The sequence below is a fragment of the Galleria mellonella genome, unplaced genomic scaffold (assembly GCF_026898425.1).
Source record: "Galleria mellonella isolate WM207_F2 unplaced genomic scaffold, CSIRO_AGI_GalMel_v1 utg139, whole genome shotgun sequence".
NCBI lineage: Eukaryota > Metazoa > Arthropoda > Insecta > Lepidoptera > Pyralidae > Galleria > Galleria mellonella.
Window position 1 is genome coordinate 3,584,649 of NW_026441995.1, and position 23,365 is coordinate 3,608,013.

At 33.3% G+C, this 23,365-nt stretch overlaps 1 protein-coding gene and 1 long non-coding RNA gene across 4 annotated transcripts in view; one reads left to right on the plus strand and one right to left on the minus strand.

Moving 5' to 3' along the window:
• Positions 1-22,804, minus strand: part of LOC113511599 (WASH complex subunit 1) — a 40,622-nt gene extending 17,818 nt beyond the window's left edge. Inside the window, exons 1-5 of one of the 3 annotated variants that reach the window (XM_052903600.1) lie at positions 22,754-22,804; positions 16,412-16,822; positions 15,991-16,281; positions 15,251-15,603; positions 4,513-4,648 (exon numbers count right to left, since the gene is read on the minus strand). In XM_052903600.1, coding sequence (XP_052759560.1) covers positions 4,513-4,648; positions 15,251-15,603; positions 15,991-16,281; positions 16,412-16,795 — 1,164 coding nt within the window. In that variant the 5' untranslated portion in view covers positions 16,796-16,822; positions 22,754-22,804. Of the gene's footprint in view, positions 1-4,512; positions 4,649-15,250; positions 15,604-15,990; positions 16,282-16,411; positions 16,823-18,502 lie in introns of those variants that run through there. The other 2 variants (XM_052903599.1, XR_008253892.1) reach the window with 2 other exon arrangements.
• Positions 383-4,687, plus strand: LOC128202626 (uncharacterized). Its single transcript, XR_008253893.1, has 3 exons — positions 383-852; positions 3,316-3,952; positions 4,507-4,687. It is a non-coding gene; the product is annotated as an uncharacterized LOC128202626 (long non-coding RNA).
• Positions 22,805-23,365: the final 561 nt, after the last annotated feature.

Sequence of the window (23,365 nt, forward strand, 5' to 3'; positions counted from 1 at the left end):
CGTTATGTACCTGCGCTATGGTTTACGCTAGCGAAGTACCAGTGAGGGATGATAGATGAGGATGTCATACAGTAAGTCAAGTCACTTGGCCTATCGTGACTAATTCGCTAGGAATTAACCACGATGCTTTTTCGAAAGGACCCCGTGGACGTCGATTTAGTTTACATTTCTGACAATACGTTTACTAATGCTAGTTAGATGATAACAATTCCCATAATTATATTATATTTAGATAATAATTGAATCGACAACTCCGATAATTGCAAAATTGAGTACGGAACTGATAAATCGAATATTTTCATGTATCTAATCTCTTATCGAATATTCGATTTATATATTTTCTGCGAGATATAAATTTAGTCTATACTTTTCTTATTCTAACACGAACGTGTATGAAAAAATAATACGTTTTTTTTATTTTTATTTTGGTTGGTTATTGTATCTTGTTTATAGCTTTGCAAACATTAATTGAGTAACGGCGTTGATGGCGCGGATCGTTGGCATTTGGTGGAATCGAGTCTATAATTATTATATCATAAAAACACTTCTACAGTTTCAAAATTTATATATATTTTACATAAAACTAGACCGTTTAAGGTGTATTAGAAACTAAAAGACTGTATAAGAACACATCTATTTCACTAAAGATATGCATATTACTTGTTCTATTGAAGCAAATGGTTTGAATGGAGTAAATACAATGATAACAGGGTCAATGTGACGACAACATTACGCAGAACACAAACTCAGATAAAATTCATAAATGTGTGTATATATTAACATTTTATCTATTCATAGTAAAAAAACAAAGGCAGCGTATCTTATCTGTGGCTCATTATTGGAATCGAGTTGGTGAGTAGTCCTCCCATGGATATAAATAAATAGCTTTAATACAGATAAATTAAGTAGAGGTTGCACTATCAATACTAGATAACTATTAGAAAAAAGTACATTTTTTTTGTAAATACATTATTAATTTTAATATCTTCATTTAGTCAATAAAGTTATTTACATAAATAAATATTTCGCAAATTGATGTTCCGCAAATTGAATCTTCCGCAATAAAATTAATTAAGCATCTAATTTGGGAATCCTCGTTCGAAGCTGTTAATGAGATGAAATTATGATTGTGATAATAATAAATAAAAAAAAAAAGAAATTTTATTAAAATTGTCAAGCCTAGTTTCTAAACGAAATTAAGAACAAATTGAAATATCAGTCAATTAGTCTATTTTTTATTTGTACTACTATTGAACATCCGCAGACTGTCTTATGATCGGGTCAATTTTTTTATACAACAACCTGACGGAAAGTGATAACCGTCGTCTATAGATACGAACAGTACTATGTACATAACAGAATATACTGTTTCGCCCATGATATCCCCCATGCGTTGCCATTCATGAGGAAAAAGGTGTTATACCTTTGTACCCTGTAAATTCAAACTAAAACACAGTCATGCAAATACAACTGCTTTATGGTAGAAACACGAATGGGACCGAGGTATCCAAGCAAACGACGTTTGTAGGAAAGAAAAGGATTATTAGTTAGATAACAGGCTCATTACTAGCAATAGACAGGTCGACCTCCACGTGCTTTCCCCTGGAAACCACCTTGGTTAATTCTTTATGAATTCGCCCATATGGGTCAACTGACCTGTTTCATCTTCACCTATCATCTCTCACTGGTGCCCCGCCAACGTATACCGACAGCGCAGGCAAGCTTACCATTTCATTATAACATATTAAAAAAATAACGACTTTTATACCTCTCTCTAATCAATTATACCTATTTAACATTTTTACACATTAAAACTTAATAGAATATGATAGTTGATAGGTCATCTTTCATTATGACCTAACAGATTTTTTTTTTAATGGATGATAATGGAATGGTAGCCCCACCCGCGCTAACGGTATACACCAGCGGGGCACCAGTGAAGGATGATAGGTGAGGATGAAGTAGGTCAGTTAGCCCATCGTGACGAATTCAACGAGAATTGTTCACGATGGTTTCCAGGGGGAACCACGTGGAGGTCGACCTAATAAGGCATATTGCTAGCAATGGGGCTGTCAAACTCCATTGCTAACGATCCCTTCCCCCCCCCCCCCGCCCGACTTAACAGATATTCAACTAATGTTAAACAAAACAAATAACGAATCTTGAATCTTAATGTATTTATTATTTTGCAACTTTATTAGTTAATTATGGTTAACATTTCATCATACGACGTCGTAAGTCAACAATATGCACTGATAATGCTCAATTTCTAGTATACAGGCATTTCAAGCATACGGGTCAATGTTCTTTTGCTATCTTTAGATATCGATGTAGCAATTAATGTATGAAATAATTCATCTCAGGATCAGAGGAAATAATGTAAACGTAAAAAAAACTGCTCCAGTTTCTAATTAGCAGAGTCGAGTACGTTCCTCGTTAATAAGGAATTAATTATGTACATATCATAAAAACTAGACTTTTAGTTAGAGGTATGGTGGCTTATTAATTAGGTCATCAAAAAACACGTCAAGTGTGAATCGGAATTGCATAAATAGCGGTACGGAACCCTCGTTACAAAGTCCGTTGATTAAAAAACCTTATCAGTACTCTCCTTTGATTGCATTTCTGATTAGTAATTTTTTTATATTACTAAATCCTAACTTTACATATGACAGATGTAAGTAGCAGCAAATCAATAATAAAAACAATTATAACATACAAGTAGACACAAATCTCATTAAAGGTTCCTTGTTACCATATTGATACGGAACCCTAAAACATGTTAGTGATACGAATTCCCTATGAAGAATATTTTATCATTAATATGTCCAGATAGCTTTTTTTTAATTGTTTTATTTCAAAGCTCGGAATCCTTTACAGTTAAACATAAATACATTAGCCGCTTACTAAATTGTAATGTAGACTTTTGTGGACATGAATAAAAGGTCCTTAATGGTACCTATATTTTTTTTAGACCTATGCATAACTCAGATAAAAACATAAGTGAAACAAGCCGCGCCAAAGTCATATGCATGCGTAAGTTTTTACATTTTCCCATGGGAATGAAAAAGAAGTAAGTACTAAGTTATCATCTGCGCCAATTTTATCACAGAAGCAGACAAAAAATTTGAAAAATAATTAACAATATAGACACATACTACACACCTACAATATCATAACAATTACAAGTTACAAAAAATATTCTATTTATAGGTCACGGTCTTATGACTGTTCTAAGATATGACAAGTAACTATACACAGATAAGTTATAGAAAATAAATACACTCCATAAGTAAAAATATATTTCTGTCACAGATTAAAAACAGCATATTTTTAATGGAATAATAATCCCGCCTGCGGTAAAAATAGTGATAAAAATATCACAGATTAAAAATAGCATATTTTTTATGGATAATAAAGGAATAGTAACCCCGCCTGCATTATCTGTATACGCTGACGGGATACCAGTGAGAGATGACAAGTGAGGATAGAAAAATCAAGTTATCGTGCTAAATACACCTGGAATTTAGAACAATGGTTTCCAGAGCGGACCGCGGAGAATTTGAATTGACAGAATATATTACTAACAATGAGGCTGTTAGACCCCATTACTAAAAAACTCTTATCTCCAAAAACAGCATGTTGTGTAATAAGACTGAATCAGTAATGTGAAACGTAATTTCTTTTTTCAAGAACAAACACTTTGGTAATAAGTAAATAAGCTAACGATAATGGCCTATGTGATAAGAACTTGATAACCGTCGCCTATAAGATGAAGTCAAAGACATTAGCAGTACTTATCGTTAGCGGTACATAAAACTAAACTACTGAAGCTTTAAAATAATTATAAAAACAAACATATTTTACGGTCATTTTTGAATCACGGCAGAAATGTCATGAACCAAAAATTTTAAAAAAATTGGATCATGCTGAACGCGCCGTACATTATTAGGTGTTAGTATGGGAAGTTTAATATTTTGTCTTTGTTCAGTGTCGATGGTAGAATACCACTTATTATTTCTGTTAGCTTGTTATTTTTAAGTACTAAGGTGCCTATGTCTATTCTTTTTTTTTTTTATACAACTTAAAATAGCAAACAGCTGACGGTCCACCTGATTGAAAGTGGTAACCGTCGCCTATAGACATGAGCAGTACCGTGGACATAACAGAGTATACTGTTTCGCCCATGATACCCCCCCATGCGTTGCCATTCCTGAGGACAGTAATTTCACGCCATATCCCGCCCTTCAAACCGAAACACAGCCATGTAAACACAGTTGAAACACACAGCTTCACGGTTGAAACACGAATGGAACAGAGGTACCCAAGCAATCGACTTTTGTACAAAGTCTCCCTCTGTAATCTCAATACTACATCACACCCATCAAATCGAAGATACCTCGCGAACACAGCTATTTGACTAAGGTGTTATGCCTCCGTATCCTGTAATTTCAGTGTATATCCCCCCTTGTAATAATAAAAAAAATACCTTATTTTTTTAATAAGCATTACCTTTATTGGAGTGGATTCAGTGGCAGGCTTCAGCTTGGCGCGCCCCGCGCCCCCTGCCTGCCGAATAGCAGCCATCAGGTTTGCGTGGGCGTCGCCAGCCACCGACGGAGGCGATTGGACCGAACTTTTTTCTTCTCTGTACAAATAAAATTATAAACATTGTTACTGCCGCGTATCTATTGTTTTAATTTATATCTTATATCTATGTTTTTTATTCATATTGTGTAGGTAAACACAATGTGCATATTTTAATAACATTTCTATTATAATTCGTTAATCTATACTTATTTATTAATTAATTTATCTGTAAAGAGGTCAATTCTATACATGAAATATTTTTCCAAAATAACTATCAGGGGATGATTAGTGATCGATACTGATGCCAGAAATGCAATCCGTCAAATTTTTGTGTCTGTCTGTATGTTCGTTATAAAAACAAAAACTACTTGACGGATTTTAACGAAACTTGGTACAATTATTCTTCATACTCCTGGGCAGGTTATAGTATACTTCTCAACACGCTACGATCAATAGGAGCAGAACAGTCAAGGGAAATGTTAAAAATATCCACCCATGCGACACCGGGACGGGCCGCTAGTCATAAATAGAATTGTAATAAACATGTTATTAAAAAATGAAAATCATAATCCAATATTTATAAGTATAATTGTATGAGTGAATAAAAATCAAGCGAATAGCAATATAGGTAGCGTAGAAGGCGTGATTTCAAATACCATCCACTTCAAAAAAAATTTAACAATAAATATTAAAACATATATATTTTAAAAATATTTCAATAAAATTATAATTAGTTAACTGTCAGTTATTCTCGATTTTGTTCGCGCAGAATCATTTAGTTCCCATTTCCATGACAATTTCTGAGAAATCCTTCATTGCTTCCCTCTTTAAGGAAGCAATAACAAAGACTGCAGTATTTCTTCCTGTGCAGTTTTAAACTAATCCAAAAGTTACCGCTATAATCAATAAATCTTTACCATCCTATTAACAAAGGCATTTGAATTTTTTTGGCATTTTTCTTTATTCTAAAGAACTACATATAAAGGAGGTATCTAGCTGTATCTCATAATTCCTCGACCGATTTTAATAAAAAATACCTACACCTTTTCTTAAATTTAACTCATACGTATTCAAATATAAAATATTGTTGAAACCAATTCAGTTGTTTTCTTTGGATGATGTAAAAAAAAATCACACAGGTGTAAAAAATTGCAAATTACTAAATACATGGTTAATTATATATGCCTGATACACTGTTAGGTTTTTAAAATAATAATTATGTATGTCAGAAATACAACTGAACGAAATATTAGGGAAAGATGACGATGCAAAGTCAATGGACGGATGATGAACAATAAGGTCAATATCGGTCGCCCACACAAGAGTTGCCAGATTGGGAATTTTTTCACAATTTTGAGTAATAATTTCTGTGTCCGCGCAATTTTAGAAATATGAAATGCTTGGAAAACATCATGGGGAAAATTAGAATGGCCTTGAAAAACTTTAAATTTGTTTTTTGTAGTGAGAACGGACTTGAGACTGTTGAATGATATTGTAATAGTAATTAAAAAAAATATTGTCACTTGCTTCGTGCATTGGAAGGCATGTAAAGTGTCGATTGCCCAGTAAGTCATGGCTTTCTCATATAACGAAAACTGCCAAGTAATTTTAATTTTTTTCTATTTACTGTATTTTATCTGATTTTACTAAGTATTATAGTCGCTAAAAGTATTTATTAAGTATTTAATGAGTCTTGGATTTTCTAATTTATATTTTAAATTATTGGCAATTTTGATCCCACTAGTATGACAGTTCCTAAACGAATTTAAAAGGTAAAAAAAAGAAATCAAGGTCAACAACAAATAACTGTGAGTAATGAGATTTCGCGAATCACTTTTGAGACTTATTAATTTAACTACATATTACGAAACTAACAAAAAAGAATAAGGACCGATTACTTTAACCGATAATCCGCCACCAATATGGTTTCACCGAGTAAATTGGATTTATCAAGCGATTCTGATGTTTTGATATTGACATTACACGATAAATTTATTGGCAGTGTGCCGATAAGATTGCTTACTGGCGATTTAATAAACTTATATCCACTCAAGGGATGAATTGTCGGATTGTTCCATATTCGAAATGACCTCTATTAATGAACAACCCTACTTTCTTCAAGTGTATGTTGACTGAATAATTGTTTAATGTTAAAACGAACCTTAATATTAATTTTAATCGTCAGAATGTATTATCTAACTCAAAAATCTAACAAGTTCACTACACACGCACTCGATACATTAACCATCAAATAACAACGAATGTTAGATACCATTCCCGAAGTAGCAATCTTATCAAAATTAACGGGGATTCACCATATAACCAATACGTAACGTACGGTTACAAAGCAATAAGTAAATATCTATATAAAAACACCTCACAAATCGAAAAGGTAAAATATGCCAAATTATATTGATACCTAGTACTAAGCTGAACTTTTTATTCAACCTGCCAGATCCTAAAAGCCCTTTAGTATGAAAATATCAAGTAAGTAACTCGTTATTCGAATACTTTTTTGTTATTTTTATAATAAAAATATCAAATATACAATGTCAACCTGTATACTTTTGACTGGTTATTCCAAATCTTTATTGGTTGTTTTTATAATAACTTTTTTATACATATCTTATATTAGAAATTATATATTTAGCAATATAAAATAACCGTTGCTAGTGATACAGAGTTCTAGTTATACTATGGACTTGACATGGAAGATTCAATACTGTTCTAAATCGGTACTAGACATTGGGCGAATTTATCGATTGGCGAATTACGTAGGCGCACGATATAAACACAATGGTCGTTTTCACTCTATATTTTACGGTTTGTTGGTTCTTAACACAAGTTATTTAATGCTAAATAAAGTATTTATAGTATGTTTCAATAGAACTTAATAAAAATGTAAACAAACGAATAATAGATTTTTTTTATTTAACTAGAATGGCAAACAAGCTGGAGGCCCACCTAATGGAAAGTGGTAACCGTCGCCTATAGATATAAGCAGTACCATGGGCATAACAGAGTATACTGTTTCGCCCATGACTCTCCCCATTGTCATGTTTGATGTTTTAAATTTATTGATCTGATTAATTGACACTACTGGTCTATTCACTGATTAATAACGAAAAAAAATGTATTTAGACAATTATGTAAACGTTAATAATCTAAATATATAATATAGGGGGGCAAGGGATTATTAGTCATGGGAATTAACAGTCCCATTGCTAGCAATATGCTCTATCAGGTTATTCTCCAAGTGGCGGTCGCTGGAAATCATCATAGTTAATTCCTGGTAAATCAACAGTACAGGAGTACATATATAGTTTTACGGTGTATTCAGATTTAGGAATACCGGACACGACCATATTAAATTCAGTGCTGAGTGTACAAGTGTGTCCAAGTCATAAATACGAATTCCAAATTCCATCAAATATTAACAACCACAAACGACATTTATCTCAGTAGTTATTGAGAAATCTGTATATTTTTATTGCAAACTCAGACTGAATATAATGGCCGACTAAAATTATAATTCTATTTTTGTTAGGTATTACAATCGTCACAAACTACAGTCACCGCAAATAAAAATATAACATTTCGTCTATAATTTAAACATTTACTCCGCAACAAAAAAAAAAGCGCGTACAATCGCGACAAAATTAATATAGGATCAATACATACACATAACAATTTTTATGAAATCAAATATAAAAAAGTACCTATATCAATGAAAACAGCAGGTACTATCATAGCCGTAAAGGGGGGGGGGGGGGCGGATTTCTCATTCTCCCAGAATTGTCTGGTGACCACCACAGGATGCGAAAAGACGTGTCTAGAGTAGTGCGTAAAGAATTTACATCATTTTCAACCGGCATCTTAAAGAAGGCTATGTCTATATTTTATAGACGTTTATCATCGCCCGTCTGATGGCCATATACTTGTTGGCCAGTTTTGTGGTATAAAAAAGGGCATTTTTAATTCAGTCGTATTTTTTTTTTGTTTGTTGCCTCATAACTCCGTCAATTATAAATCGACTTTTACATCTGAAAGGATATACTTACAGAAAGGTACGGTAAAGGTACGGTTCAATAGTTTAGTTTTGAAATTAAAATAGCTGTTTTTGCTACAATTGCAGTTTTTTTTTTGTGTAACACAAAAGAAACCGACGTTTATAAGTTAATAAAGAAAAAAGACGAAATTAGTTTTATTTGCGCTGAAAATATTTTTTGTTTGTTCTTTTTGCAAAGATGAGCCGCTCATTGATATTTATATTGTACTTGTTTCGTCAGTTTATGAGCGGTAATGAGTAGTGCCTGGTGGCGAGCGAGTGTTTCGCAGAAAATGTTATTGAAAAAATAAACCGATAGATGAATCGGTACTGTCGAGAGGCACGCTCAGTCTAAATAACTCTACAATGAAGATATACTCTGGTACAGTAAGGCTTCTTCGTATTTTTGTTCTATATATATATATATATATATATATATATATATATATATATATACCGAACAATATTTGGGATAAGGGGAGGTAGATGATGATTAAATTTTATCTTTTACCCGCAAAGTTATCTATCCTTCTCATTCTAGTAGTGTTCATTTCACATAGTATGTGTATTTGATTATTTGATACACGCCAATTGATTAAATAAGCCATTAATACTCCAGGAACAAACAAACTTTCACATTTACAATATTAGAATAAATTGAGCGGGCCTTTTCGCCACGCGTGGGATATTCATTCCAGTAACCCCTCCTTATTTGGCCCTTACAAATTTCCTCTCATATTGAATAATACCTTGAAAATCAAATTGGGAAGTGAGATATCTCAAAGAATTTTATCTGACATCAACTCAGTTTTACGGAGTAGTATTTTTATTAGTGATTTATGAATTATTACGTACAATCATTTCAGTTAAAGCAAAACCCTTCATAATCAATATCTGTGGACACACGGTCGATAAATTATAACATACCCATACAAATATAAAACCAAGGTTGAAATTTCACGAACTCACTGACAATCAGATGGTAATTTTTATAACATAAATATGAAATGCAAAATATAGACATACCGAGGTCAACTAACGCCGTTGTAAACAGGAAGAAGTATCGACTTTGGATTAGGTTTTATTAAAAAATGCATTACAGATGGAAACCTTGACTGATTCCCTACAGATAAGCACTATCTTTAACTTACAGCCATCGTAAATAAGGGATAAATCAGGAATAACACAAACAACACATGGAACGTAGCAATTAAGTTTTGCAGACAGGGAAGTCCAGTTTAGCATGTATCTTCTTATTAGGTGGATCTAATTGTCCCATATAAACAATAAGCCACCATTAGAGGAGTCAAATCACTGATTATAATGTTGGGTGTGTACAAGTTCATAAAACAATAGCTAGCTAACACAATTTGCATAACAACGATAATTTAATTTGCGAACCGACTTGCAAGAGTTGTTTCACTGTCATAATATTTATGGCGCGTAACGAGAGGTCGAGTGAGGGACGCATATTTAGATTACATCAAGAGTAACAATTCAATAGATGGTTTTGATACTAAGTTGATTATATGGAGTGAAACGATGTCATTAGCATCCCTTCATAAGTGTGTAATATCAGTATTCACCAACTAAATATTTTTCCGATAGAAAGATGAAAAAACATATTTGAGCCTTCCTTTTAACTTACAGAGATGGTCAAAATTGTTTGTCGTCTTTAGGTCCATGTTTCTTTAGAACTATATTTAATTCTTTAGAATAATAATATATGATGTAGATCATTCTATGTCGATCGTTACAATGTTTACTAAACCGATTTCGCGAATCAATCGAAGCATTGATTTATCAACAGTTGTATACGGCTTTGTTATAACCAAACCCCTAATTCGAGCATCGATCATTGTTTCAAACGACTGTATTCGATTTATTGTCGATCTGAGATATATTCGCAGAGAATCAGTTCGACTTAAGCACAAAATTGATCGATTGTTGCTCGATGTTTTACAAACCGCAATCGTCGATCGTCCCAAGTTATTATGCCCACGCGACATTGATCGAGTGGGTGTAATATCACTGTAAGTCATCGAAATGTCCGGATATTGTCCATAATATTACACGCAGTATGACATAAACAATAAACTTTATTTATAGACGAAACATTAAGGCGGATCAACATTTTTTTTTTATTATAATGAAAACGGCAAATGGCGTCCCACCTGCCTATTGAGAAGTGGTAACAATCGCCTATGAATTAGAATAACACCATATCACAAGTTGGTATTATTGATAATTAAGGAATTTTGCTACCAAAAAGTTTATTCCCGTAGTAGTTCCGTATAATTTCGTAACAACTGAAGTCGTCGTTTTCTTTTCAACCGAATTCAAAAAGAACGAAGTTATTAGTTAGAAACGGATTTAAAAAATTCTTTTTTTTTTATCTGAAAGGATATAATATTTACAAATTGATCCAATAGAAATTTTATTAAAATCGGTTTTTTGTGGAACCCAATCATATGCGAGCTAAAACGGCTTGTTGTAAAGCAAAATTTACTTGTCGACACATTATTCAGTTAATATGTCTACATCTGGTGGTTTATCGAAATATTTCATAGTTACGATTAAAGTTCCTTTTTTTTTGGAATGCAAAATGCACTGGTCGAGCTTTTTCGATCTAATTACACGTATGTTAATTAGGTAATTATTACATAAAAAAGCTAACAATAACAAAGTACTTGTTTTACTTTTTAAAAGAATCATTACATTGAAAACGGAAAGTAACTTAATTGTTAAAGTAATACTGTGTAACTTGTGCAGTAACCGTTAAACGTACTAAAAAGTTTATACGTGAAATTTTGCAAGTTTCATTTTCTACGGTTTTGATCATGTTTGCTACGAACTTTAATAATACTCGCCCATATTAAGTTGTTTACACACATCTTTCGTTAAGTTTGTAAACAACTCTGCCCACCCGTTATGGAGAATCATTAGCATCCCCACACCAGACGATGCAAATTTATATCAAGGCCGTTGACGAATGCACACACTATTTTTAAGATTTTTCCTCTTAGCAAACCTTTTTAAGACAGAAATGAATTACACTGTAGGTGTGTATATAATACATCATATATATATATATATATATATATATATATATATATATATATATATATATATATATATACCAAATAAATAAATAACACCTTTCTAAATACAAGTCTAGTTCTATATTTATAGTCCAGAGTTAACAGTTTCTACTTTAAAGACAAATAAAAAAATATTTCCCTTGAAATGTACAAAATGATTTGTTGTAAATTATGTAAATATTTATTATTATTGTTTAGTTTTCTGTTTTGCACTACTGTTGCCCATTCACTACTTCATATGCTACTGTATTATGTCGACTGGAAGGGTTCTCTTTTAGATATAATTTCAACTTTACTTACGTTATTACTTATTGTTATAATGACTATATTTTAGTGTAATTAAGAATATATAATCGTGTTTTAAATATTAAATGGAGATTTTTATTAACGGTGAATGACGGCCTAATTATTAATAATAATGATGGGATTATTCTATAATAAGTCCCCATGCTGTCACCCCTGAAAACTCTGTAATCGTAATTAATTCCTGTTGAATTCGTCATGATTGACTACTTGACTTGACTTCGTCATCTATCACTTACAGATAGCTCGTCAGCGTAAATCAATAACACAGGCAGAGTTCCATTCCATTTATATCCCAATACATTTGAGGTCGTCAATCCACCTAATGGAGGGTCGTCTCACACTGCGTTTGCCCGTATGGGGTCGCCACTCAAGAACCTTTCTTTCCCATCGGTTGTCGGTTCTTTGAGTTACGTGACCAATTTATTACATGCCTACGCCTATGGTAATGATGATAAATAACAAAATCAAGTGTTACTGAAATAATACTTCAAAACAGTGGGTTTGAACTAGGTACAGTTTTGATATCCATTATAGGTTTGGCGTTGCGTTATTCATTGGAACACGCGCACGCGGTTTGTTTTGAAAACGGCTGTTTCTACTAAAGATTATGTTACGTGGAAATACGTACGATTTGTAAACACATCCTGTTCGTTACGATTGATTAAAATGTTTAAATGAGAGTATTACAATGAATTTAACATGTAATAATAAACGCTTATGGTATTTTCCTTTAGAATAAAGTATTTACATCCCAATACTAGATCCTAGTGTTGTTAAAAAAAACTATCAAAAGGTCTTTATTTTTCAAAGTATATAATGCGATAGTTTCGCCAATTCAGTCGTGATTATGACCATTCTTTTTGCAATAAATAAGGTTTATTGCCATTATTGCCCCATAATACTTTGCCATGAGTGATACTATTTTTTTTATAATACTTGAATTGAAACTTAATGATTGAGGAATGGGCGACAGTGTGACTCATTTAAACATCATCAAAGCCTAACTGCAGTCACCCGCCTAACCCCTAATCCTAACGGGTTTTTTAATGAGTGATAATGGAATGGTACCCCTCCTGCGCTATCGGTATATACTGGCGGGGCACCAGTGAAAGATGACTGATGAAAGCAGGTCACTTCAAAGAAAAACAAGAAAAAAAAAGGAAAGCAGGACGAATTCAACTAGAATTATCCACGTTGGTTTCCAGGGGGGACCACGTGGAGGTCGACCTGACAGGGTATATTGCTAGTAATGAGGCTATTTGACCCCATTACTAACTATCCCTTTCCACCCAATCTTAACGGGTTAGCTAACCCGCCTGCCAAGCGTAGCAACTACTAACTCCCAAAGAAACAAAACTCCCCCAATATGGAGAGGCCTATGTTCAGCAATGGACTTTTAACTACATAAATTTAAAAAAGGAGTAAGCAAATTAAGAATCTACTCCTTGTAAAGTCACTTAATAAGCATCTCGACGTCTACAGATAGAATGATAACGAACGAAACGTGGAAGCGATGTAAATGTGATTTTATTGAGTTAAAATTGTTTACAATATTACATTTACACTACTTTCACGTTTCAACACGGAGTTATGTTTGTTTATTAGACGCTTCTCTTATTAATATTCTATGTATATGTAAAGTTAAGAAGGGACAAGTGGGCCGTAACTTAAAGATTCTGTACAGGTGCTGGGAAATGCGATTTAAATACGTTTCCAGAAAATAAGTTTTTTTTTCTTTCACAGCATAATAGGCAAAGGAGTACAGCTACGCATACGATGATAAGTGCCGCCGTCCACAAACGAAACGATTAATTAAAATAATATTAATAATTTAATTAATTTCTAAAATACAAACTTTGGATTGTGTCTTCAGCCTTTAGACTTTTTTTTTTAAATCTATTACTATTATCACGTAGTCACATTACATTCATTTCTTTTTTTTTTTGTTTGCCATTTTAAGTTACATAAAAAAAATCTATTTATAGACTGCATCATCATATCAGCCGTTAACTGTCCACTGCTGTACATAAACCTCTCCAATAGGGGGACTCCCCCCTATTTATAGATTTAGCATGTATAAATAACGAATGTTTATGTAAATATTATTTTAAAAACAAATATATTTAATTATCACTACATTTGGCATCTCTGTCAGAATTCATTAGGTATAACCTATTACTTTAAAGTTATTCTATTATCCTCTATCCTTGTACCCTAATTAAAACGAGTATTGTTTTAACGTAATGTTATCAGCAATCACACTAATGGAAAACAAATATGTATGTTAAATACTAACTTACGTTGTTATTATTTACTAGTTTCAAAACTAGTACAGTACATTTTGCTCTACAAAACAACGTTCTCATTTGTGAACACATATATACACCGATAAACCGATAAGCGAGCCGGATTCACATTTACAAATAGATTTTGTCCCAAACTATGCAGATTTTGCTTCGCAAAGAACAGCAGCTTCAATAAATCGGTTACGAAAAAAAAAAAACAATTCAATTCAGAATTCAAAAGTGACACAAAATAAATTTAATGAAATACCTCCGTTTGGAAATTAGTTAAAAATTACAATTTGCCTAACCACACAAAAGTTAGAATAACAACTATATACATATGTATATTATTTTTCAATAACATGTGCAAATGAAGCATTTCAACACATGGTCCGGATTGATTTAGAACAAAAAATCAGGAAAAAAAAAACTACAGCAGATTGGGGATACCTATTAGAAAAAAAAAAAACTGACAGGTTGTACAGATTGGATTGCCAGCTGTGTACACTAACTTGTCAATCTCTGACACGTAATAAAACGGACACATTTAAGAATTTAACGCAGTAAAATTTATCTAGCTCGAAAGAAATAGATGTAAAGTACTTTATAAATCAATCAATGAGGGTAAATACACCGAATATAGCGATATAAAAATTAATGCTGATCTATATAAGTAACGACTTACCCCATCTTTCTTCATGAAAAACTCAACCGTGCTACTTAAATCTTTAAGCTATTGAATTATTTTGTTTTTTTCTTTTAAGGTAAATGAAGAAAATGATAAAACATATAGTTAAAAACAGGTTTGAAGGTTTTTTAGTTTTTATGAATAAGGGGGTAACTTTAATATTGCCCAAAAAGCTATAGAATACAAACAGTAACGTAAACATTGTTAGTGAGTTACAATGATAAACACTTACTTGTTAATACTGGCAGGTGATACAGCCTCCATTGGTGGTGGGGGTGGTGGTGGTGGTGGTGGCGGCGGAGGCGGTGGGGGCGCCACTTGCACGCTTAATGGCGCCGGTGCTGGTAACGGTGGTGCGTCCGGAATATCCGGCACAGACGCTTCCAACTTGACATCCGGAAGCTCTTTAGCACCGGGCAGTTCTTTTAAATCGGGCAGTTCGGACTCCGATAATGTAATGAGAGTGGCGACAGGAGATGTGACTACAGATGGCGCGATGGATCCCTCAGTTGGCACAGAGAACTGCACGTCCCCAGCTATACCCGGCAAATGGGGCAAGTCCAGGGGCATCTCCAATTCTGGTACCTATATGGTAACAGTTAAATTGATTGTAATTTGGTATACAGCAAAATTCTATTAACAAAATAAAACTAATTAAAAAAAAATTCAAACATCGATGAACAACTTTGATTCGTAGTAGGTATTAGTCAATGATTATTGTTTATTTAAAGTTGCCGGTCTTATTATGGATTTTGATAACTCCTCCCGTCGTTTCCTAATCGGATAGATGTTTACTAATATTATAAATATAAAAGAGACTGTTTGTTACTTCCGAGACCCTTAACAACTTAATGACTAAAAGAATATGGCTACTTTTTATCCTAATCAGTAACCATAACCCTAATTACGGAGATGAAGTGGCGGGTAAAGGCTAATATGAAATATAAAGAAATTTTTGAATCGACAACTTACCATTCCAATGCCTGGAGCGTACATATACTCGTCCATTTCTCTTTTTAATATGTCTCTCCTCATAATAGAAGTCGGCGCAGCTTCTAACAAACTCTTGCTTGCAACGTTGGTACTAATTGTTGGCACATACGCTGGTTTGGTTGGAGGGTCAAGATATGGACTCTCATTGGTGTTGAAAATCAAAAGTTCCCCAACAGTCGTCACCTTTTCAATTATAGAGTGGAAATCGAAATCATCTTTCGGTTGTATTTTGGGTTCGGCCACTTTTACATGGTAGAAATGAATTTTGTCCTATAAAGAATTAATACCACCTTAGTGTTGTGTCTAATGCTTGTGAACTAATTAGCAAACATTATTACAGAAATTATGTATTATGTAAATATATAGGTTTTATATTTGGTATGTGGATTATTAAACAAACCTGCGATTCCTTCCTGCCCGACTGCCCCTGGCTTTTACCGCTCAGAGTTATTTTCTTAGGTTGGTGTTGATAACCATCTAAACCGAATACCGACTGGTAATGCTCATGTACAATAGACGCTGGATACTTAGCGCTGGAGAACACTTTAATAGCCTTTTGTATTCCGGTCAGCTTTTCTACTTTCGCTCTTGATGTTTCTATCCTATTTTTCAATTTGTTAGTTTTGTCTATGTTCTGTTTTATGCGGCAAGAGAGGCGAGAAAATACGTCATCTATGATCCCATTCAGATTGTCCAGTGTATCCGCGATCTGCAGGACGGTCTCCTCTGCACTCAAGTCGCTTGCGATTAAATTCACTTTATAGATACCCTCCATTATTATCATATAACTCGTTGCAACTGTTAACAGATACTGCAACAAACATTTTAAAAATTTTAACAACCCCCGCCGTCACGGTTCTTTGTTTAAATTAGTATGTTAAGTAATAAAAGATTTTCTTAATAGTGTGTGTATTTTTTATACAATGTTCTCATCTTTCGACCCTATAAATTTTTTGTTTACGAAACTCAGTTGTCCTTCCCATAGTATCCGCTAAGTAGGCGTTTCCTAAACAATTGTAATTAAAATTTCTAGCAATTTCCAATCTATTATCGGGGAATATGGAGGGTACAGATAAGGAGTTCCCTCTCAGTGTATGTGCCCATCAAAAGGTAATAAATTAGAATGGCGTAGTAGCAGGTAGGTAAATTTTAAAGAAAGTAAACGAGGAAAGTAAAATCTCGTCTTTTTAGTGCACACTTTTCAAGAAAAAAAAGACAAAATAAAAAAATATATGATATATAATTAATACACTATCATAGTAAAATTTTTAATTATGCATTAATCCTTACTAATATTATAAATATAAAAGTGAGATTTTTTTTCTTTTACTTATAGCGTCAAAACGGCTTAACTAATCAAAGCTGAGGGGAAAGGGATTCTTAGCTCTCATATTGAGAATGAGCCGTAAAAATTTAGGTATTGTCAAAAAGTTATATAAAATATCCCTGTCAAATATGGCACCAGATTATCTATGCAATTTTTGATTATCTATAAAATTATTGAGCGTACTTATACGCTCAATAATTTTTTCATTAAATATATTGTTACATTGTAATAGAGGCTAGTTACTGCTAACTACTGTTAGCTACGTCACGAAATTTAAAAAAGTATCATCTTTGCCTGAAACACTTCAAAAACCAGTAATATTAAATCACATGTGACCGTAATAATATACTTTGCCTTGTAATTAATAATACTTAGTATAATACGATAAACGAAAAACAAATTAATATATCACTAAACTAATATTTAGTAGAGTGTAAATATTTGCTTGTACTAATTTCAGATAAATACGCTTATCATATTGTTACTAAACAAAATCATAAGAGTGTTCAAGTCAAAGTTTGTCGAAATGTAGCATAACGTCGAAATTATGTTTCAGTAATTTTGATTATTTAAAAGTGTTCCTATAGCAAACTAAAATGTGCATGTAAATTGTATGCCAATAGAAAGTTTTGGATTTTGATGGGAAATTGCTATTTAAAAATGTCAAACGCAAAATTTTTAGTAGTTGAATATTTGCAACTTATTCTATTGCATTCCTATGGGTATTTGTAAATTAAATATGATAACTTTAATCCATTCGAATTGGGATAAAATTTATGTTCTTTTTATTTCAATTCAATTTTGTTGTCACCCTGCTGAACTGATTTTGATATTTTTTTATTTATTATATAATCATTTGTTCTATTTTAATTAAATTTTCAGAAAATCAGAGATGTTTTCTCCTACGAACATTCAGGTTATGGACTGAGCTCCCTGCCGAAGTTTTCCCAAGAGACTAAGTATACGGTTCTTCAAAAGGGGGATAAAGAGGTTTCTTCAGGGTCGCCAACGTGCGTGTAATACCCCTGGTATTGTAGGTGTTCATAGGCTGCAGTAACCACTTACCATCAAATGGGCCGTATGCTTGATTGCCACCTTAGTGGTATAAATGCAAATTACCGAAACTAATAACTATTATACCTATTAAAGCAATAAATTTCTTACCTATTGAGTTTCTTTCATATCACCTAAAATAATTTAATAAGGCACAAGGATTATCACTAGACAACACATCCACATTCTTGTATAAAAATTAAGTCCTATTCAATATTCGCTCTCTAAAGCTTACAATGTTCAATATTTACAATTCAGTCTATAATACCTATCATAATATATCATTCAGTGTTGATATCACTTGTCACTATATATGTTCAACCTATTAATTAATTATTATACGTGTCACTAGTTGGCGAGTAAAACGTCTTTAGATTGTCGTTAGCAGGATCCGTATTCCAAGAGAAACGACAATACGCATTCGGTGACATCGCGGGGTCTAAGACAGGCGGATCATCAGCCAGCTGGCTGGCGGACAGCACATTGCTTAAATGCTTATTTATAACTGCATCACCGGGACTGATGACGGCAGAAGTCGGTTTCATTGATGGCACAATATTACGCTCGGTCGGCTTAAGACTAGACAAGGCGTCTAATGACTGCAGCTGAATGTAGCTGTTTGGGTTTTGCTTTGTAGGGTGTGGCAAGTTTGGCGTGGTCGGCAAGCTCTCTGGTCCGAACGGCATAGCAGGTGATCCCAAATTAGGTATAATCATCGAGTTCGCAAGAGCATCTTCACGAAGCACGTATCCTGAAGAGGTAGGTGGGTGATTTTTCACTATAGGTGGGAGTACTCCAGTAGTAAATATCGGCGGCGAAAGTCCGGCCTTCACGTAACTTGAATTTGAAGGCTCTATTGAAAGCTTGGGTGTTTGATGTTTCAGTGGTGTTGGAACAGATTGAACATAACCAGTACTTGGATTTATTACGGGTGGATGGTTTGAGACAAAAGGCTTTTCGTTAAAACTATCCCTATAAAGTTTATCGTCAGAATCAGTAAAAGAATATTCTTCATCTTTTGAAAAGTGTTCTATTTTCGAAGCATCTTCTAGATTAAGAGATGTGTTTGAATCATCATCTGACGTAGAAGGATGTCTATCTATGGGTCCGTGGTATGTTTCTGATAAACCACTGCTTTCTGTTTGATTACTTGAGTTGCAATTGCTGTTATCTTTTTGTGTAACTTCTGAAGGAGCCACTAAAGTTTTAGTATTTGTCAATGGCAATGTTTCATCTGAAGACAATTTGATATCTTTATTCAATGTATTAAATGCTTCGAAAACATACTTTTCTGGGCCTGGTATTAATAAGCCTTCTGGCATGACAGGTTTTATGTCCATATTTTTATACTTTTGGTACAACTTTATACAACCATATCCCACACATATTAATGCAAATACTATCAATATGATTACAACTACTGTAGTGTTATCATTAATTGTACATGTATTTAGAAATGGTCTACTCCATTCACCTGCAAATTCAAGCTCCTTTTCTTCACTCTTTATAGGTACAGTAACAACAGTTTCATCAAAAGCAATAACTCCATGGTTAGTATCGTTATCCAAATTTACAGCCCTAATTTCAAATGTTTCATTGTTTTGTACACCAGAACATAACATCAAATTAAATGACAAATTATTTGCTTTGTGAATAGTCGGTTCTTTTCCATCTATAGTTCTTCTTATTTGATAATAATCAATATTTCCACCATGTTTTAGAGGTGTCTCCCATGTAATATAATCAGGTTTACTATGAATATTAACAGTTTGTATTTGGCTTGGAGCGCCAATTCTTGTTCGAACAAATATACCATTCTTTGGAGCTGGCTGAGAGCAGTTCTTTATTCCAATATTACAAGCATTCACAGTACAAGTATAATTAGTGAAAGGATCTAAGCCTGTCAATGAGACATTTCTTCTGTTTAAATCATTACTACCACTTTCGACATCTATTGCTTTTTGAAATTTTCCATTACAATAAATATTATAGTTTCCAATAATTCCATTTCTAGGATCAGGAGGATCGAATGATATATCAAATGAATTACTTTGAACATTAAAAATATTTATATTTCTTGGAGGAGTTGGAGTATCTTCAGTAGTAGTAACTGATCTTATTGTAGGTAATTTCATAGTTCCATAAATTGTGACCAATGAAACAGTAAAAAGATAAGTCTTAAATGGCCGTAAACCAGTTATGTTCAGTTTCATTTGATGCAAATCATTAATAATAATGCTGCTTGAATTATATGATGGGTCACATTCACTATGAGTTTTTAAACCAACACAGTAAGTAATATTGTATCCTATAATGGAAGGATTAGGTTCTTGATTTATTTCACAACTGAAGGACCACGAGATCGCAACAAATGATTTCCCAGTACTTTCCGTTTGTATTGAAACAGGAAAGCTATACACTTGTAGTGTATCCTTTGACATGTCACATGTAGCCCAAACAATTCCGCTTGTGGCCATTCCCTTATTAGCAGATATAGCAAACTGATATCTGTATTCATTAGTCAAATTTATTTTGTAATTGTTTATGTCACCATCTAATACTTTAAAATTTAGGCGTCCTGAACAAATTTTAGTAATGTTATGTTGACACCATAAAAGAGTGTAGTTGTCCACTTTAGTTGTATTTTCTTTTGTTACCCACGACAGTCTGTAAATCCCTCCATCATAAGCTATTTGGGTGAATCTAGATACTTTCAAATTTCTATCAACCTCAGCTGGTATATAAAGGTGGCTGCTGTTAATAGAAGATCCATTTACATTATTCGATGCTACAGCAATTTGCATTGGTTCCTTTGGAACTTTGTCCAGTGCTATGTAACTTAAACTTAATGTTTTGTTAGGGAACTTTACTTCAGTTTTATTGTTTCTTGTTACATATACCTTGTAAGTGAAATTTTCCCCGGCTTCTTCATATTCTTCAAGCTGCCTCCAATAGACCATGATGTTTCTATATGATGTAGATGCAAGTTCATATTGGGTCTCAGTAAATGCTCCGGCTATTACGTCTGGCGATCGCCTAGGTCTCTCACTAGCCGTGAAAAAAATTGTGTAATTATAATCTGACCAGAATTCTTCTTTCACTGCTTTCTTGGATCTTATATATATACGTACCTCATACTGCATATGAGCATATGGCAAGTTCTTCAGCAAAAATTTGTAAGTCGTATTATTTATCGGTAGGCTTGTAACATTTACACTACGAAATTCATCAGTTCTATCAATTTTAGCTATCTGATACTCCATCCTGTGTTCCACACCACACTTTAACAGGTGAGCTAAAACACTAGGAATATCCCACTGCAACATTACACTGTGGCTTTTTGTCATCTTTGTAATTACTCTAACATTAGTTGGTGCACCAGGTTTAACAAATGAATAATGGTCTATTTCAAAATTCTGAACCCGGGACCCAAATTTATTGCTGGCTGTAAGTTGAAAGTAATATGTATCCTCGGTCTCCCTATATACAGTATAGTTGTCATGCTCTCTATTATCCCATACACAGTAATGTGAATAAGTATTAACTACTTTTATTTCACATGGCACTCTGTAATCCTTGTTGACAAGCACTTTCAAACTATAATTAATAAGAGCAATTTTGATCGGTGCAGTCCATGAACAGTTCATGTAATCTAGGTTATAAGAGATACAGGTAAAATCAGTCACATTCATAGGTGGTGAATCAACCAGCACTCTGGTGTAACATTTAACACCGTCTTCAGTCTGACACGCATATGTCATTGAAGTCTTCTCTGGTTTCTCTATATACAATTTTATTGTGGTGTCATTAATTCTGACAGTGTTATTCATAACTTGAGAGCCTTGTAAAATAGCGAGATACCGCGATGGTTTTTCACTACTGCAGTATAATTCCAGAGGGTTTCCGTAAATAACTTCGACAGTACCACTAGCACAAAAAGACATTACAGACGGTAGACTAAATAAACAGATAATGAAGGTATACCAAAACAGCAGCATAAAATTTGGTCCTTTTGTTGTGACCCTGCATTTTGTTGTCAGTTTATATGATTGATTGTAAGCCATAGCTGCCGAACTTATTTATTGTTATACCATTACGATTAGGATAACTTTAATCCAAATAAGAAGCGATCGACACATATTTTCTTATATTTTTCATTTAATCCCACTATGGCGATGGCACACACTAGACACAACACAATGACATACACAAACTGAATAGCATCTTCACACAACTCTATATAATAACAATAAATGTATTGTTGGTTTTGTAACGATTAAATTATATTTTTGATTTTATCTAGTTACGATTACTAAGCGAATGACCGAGAGTATTACGGATAGACGTACAAAATGTACTTACGTTCGCTTTGGACTATCCACTTCATGTAGTGTTGTATAGTGTCAGTGTCAGTATACAATCGATACTAAACTCGATTACTCGCTTATAAACATAAAATTATAGTACACGTTTAATAATGATAAAATCCATGTCTGGTTTACATATACTAAGGTACATAATGGGTAAGTAATGAAATAAATTAATAAAAATTTTTTAATAAAATCCTGAAGGAATTTTTAAAATATCTCTATAAGCAATAATAAATACCTATGTTTTTCAGCGTTTTTGAAATTTCAATCCCTAACGGGAGAAATAGAGTGATAACTGTAGTATAAAAATGAAAGAAATAATAATTTCTATTTGTGTTTCTGTATTAAATATGTATTTGATTTTTTAATTTTTTTGGAAAGAACCGTGTCCCGATTAGGGCTATGATGCATCCATTGATGAATCACATACTGACGGTTAAGGGTTCACAAGTACAGTCACGAAAAATAGTTTCATCGTTATTTAAAGTGGGCGTATGTTTTAAAGCAACCCAATATTGATGACTTAATTGCCATTTATATCTTTGAAGATTCTTCATCAGAAGTTCAACAGAACAGAAGTTTTATTGGCTGTATCAGATGTCTT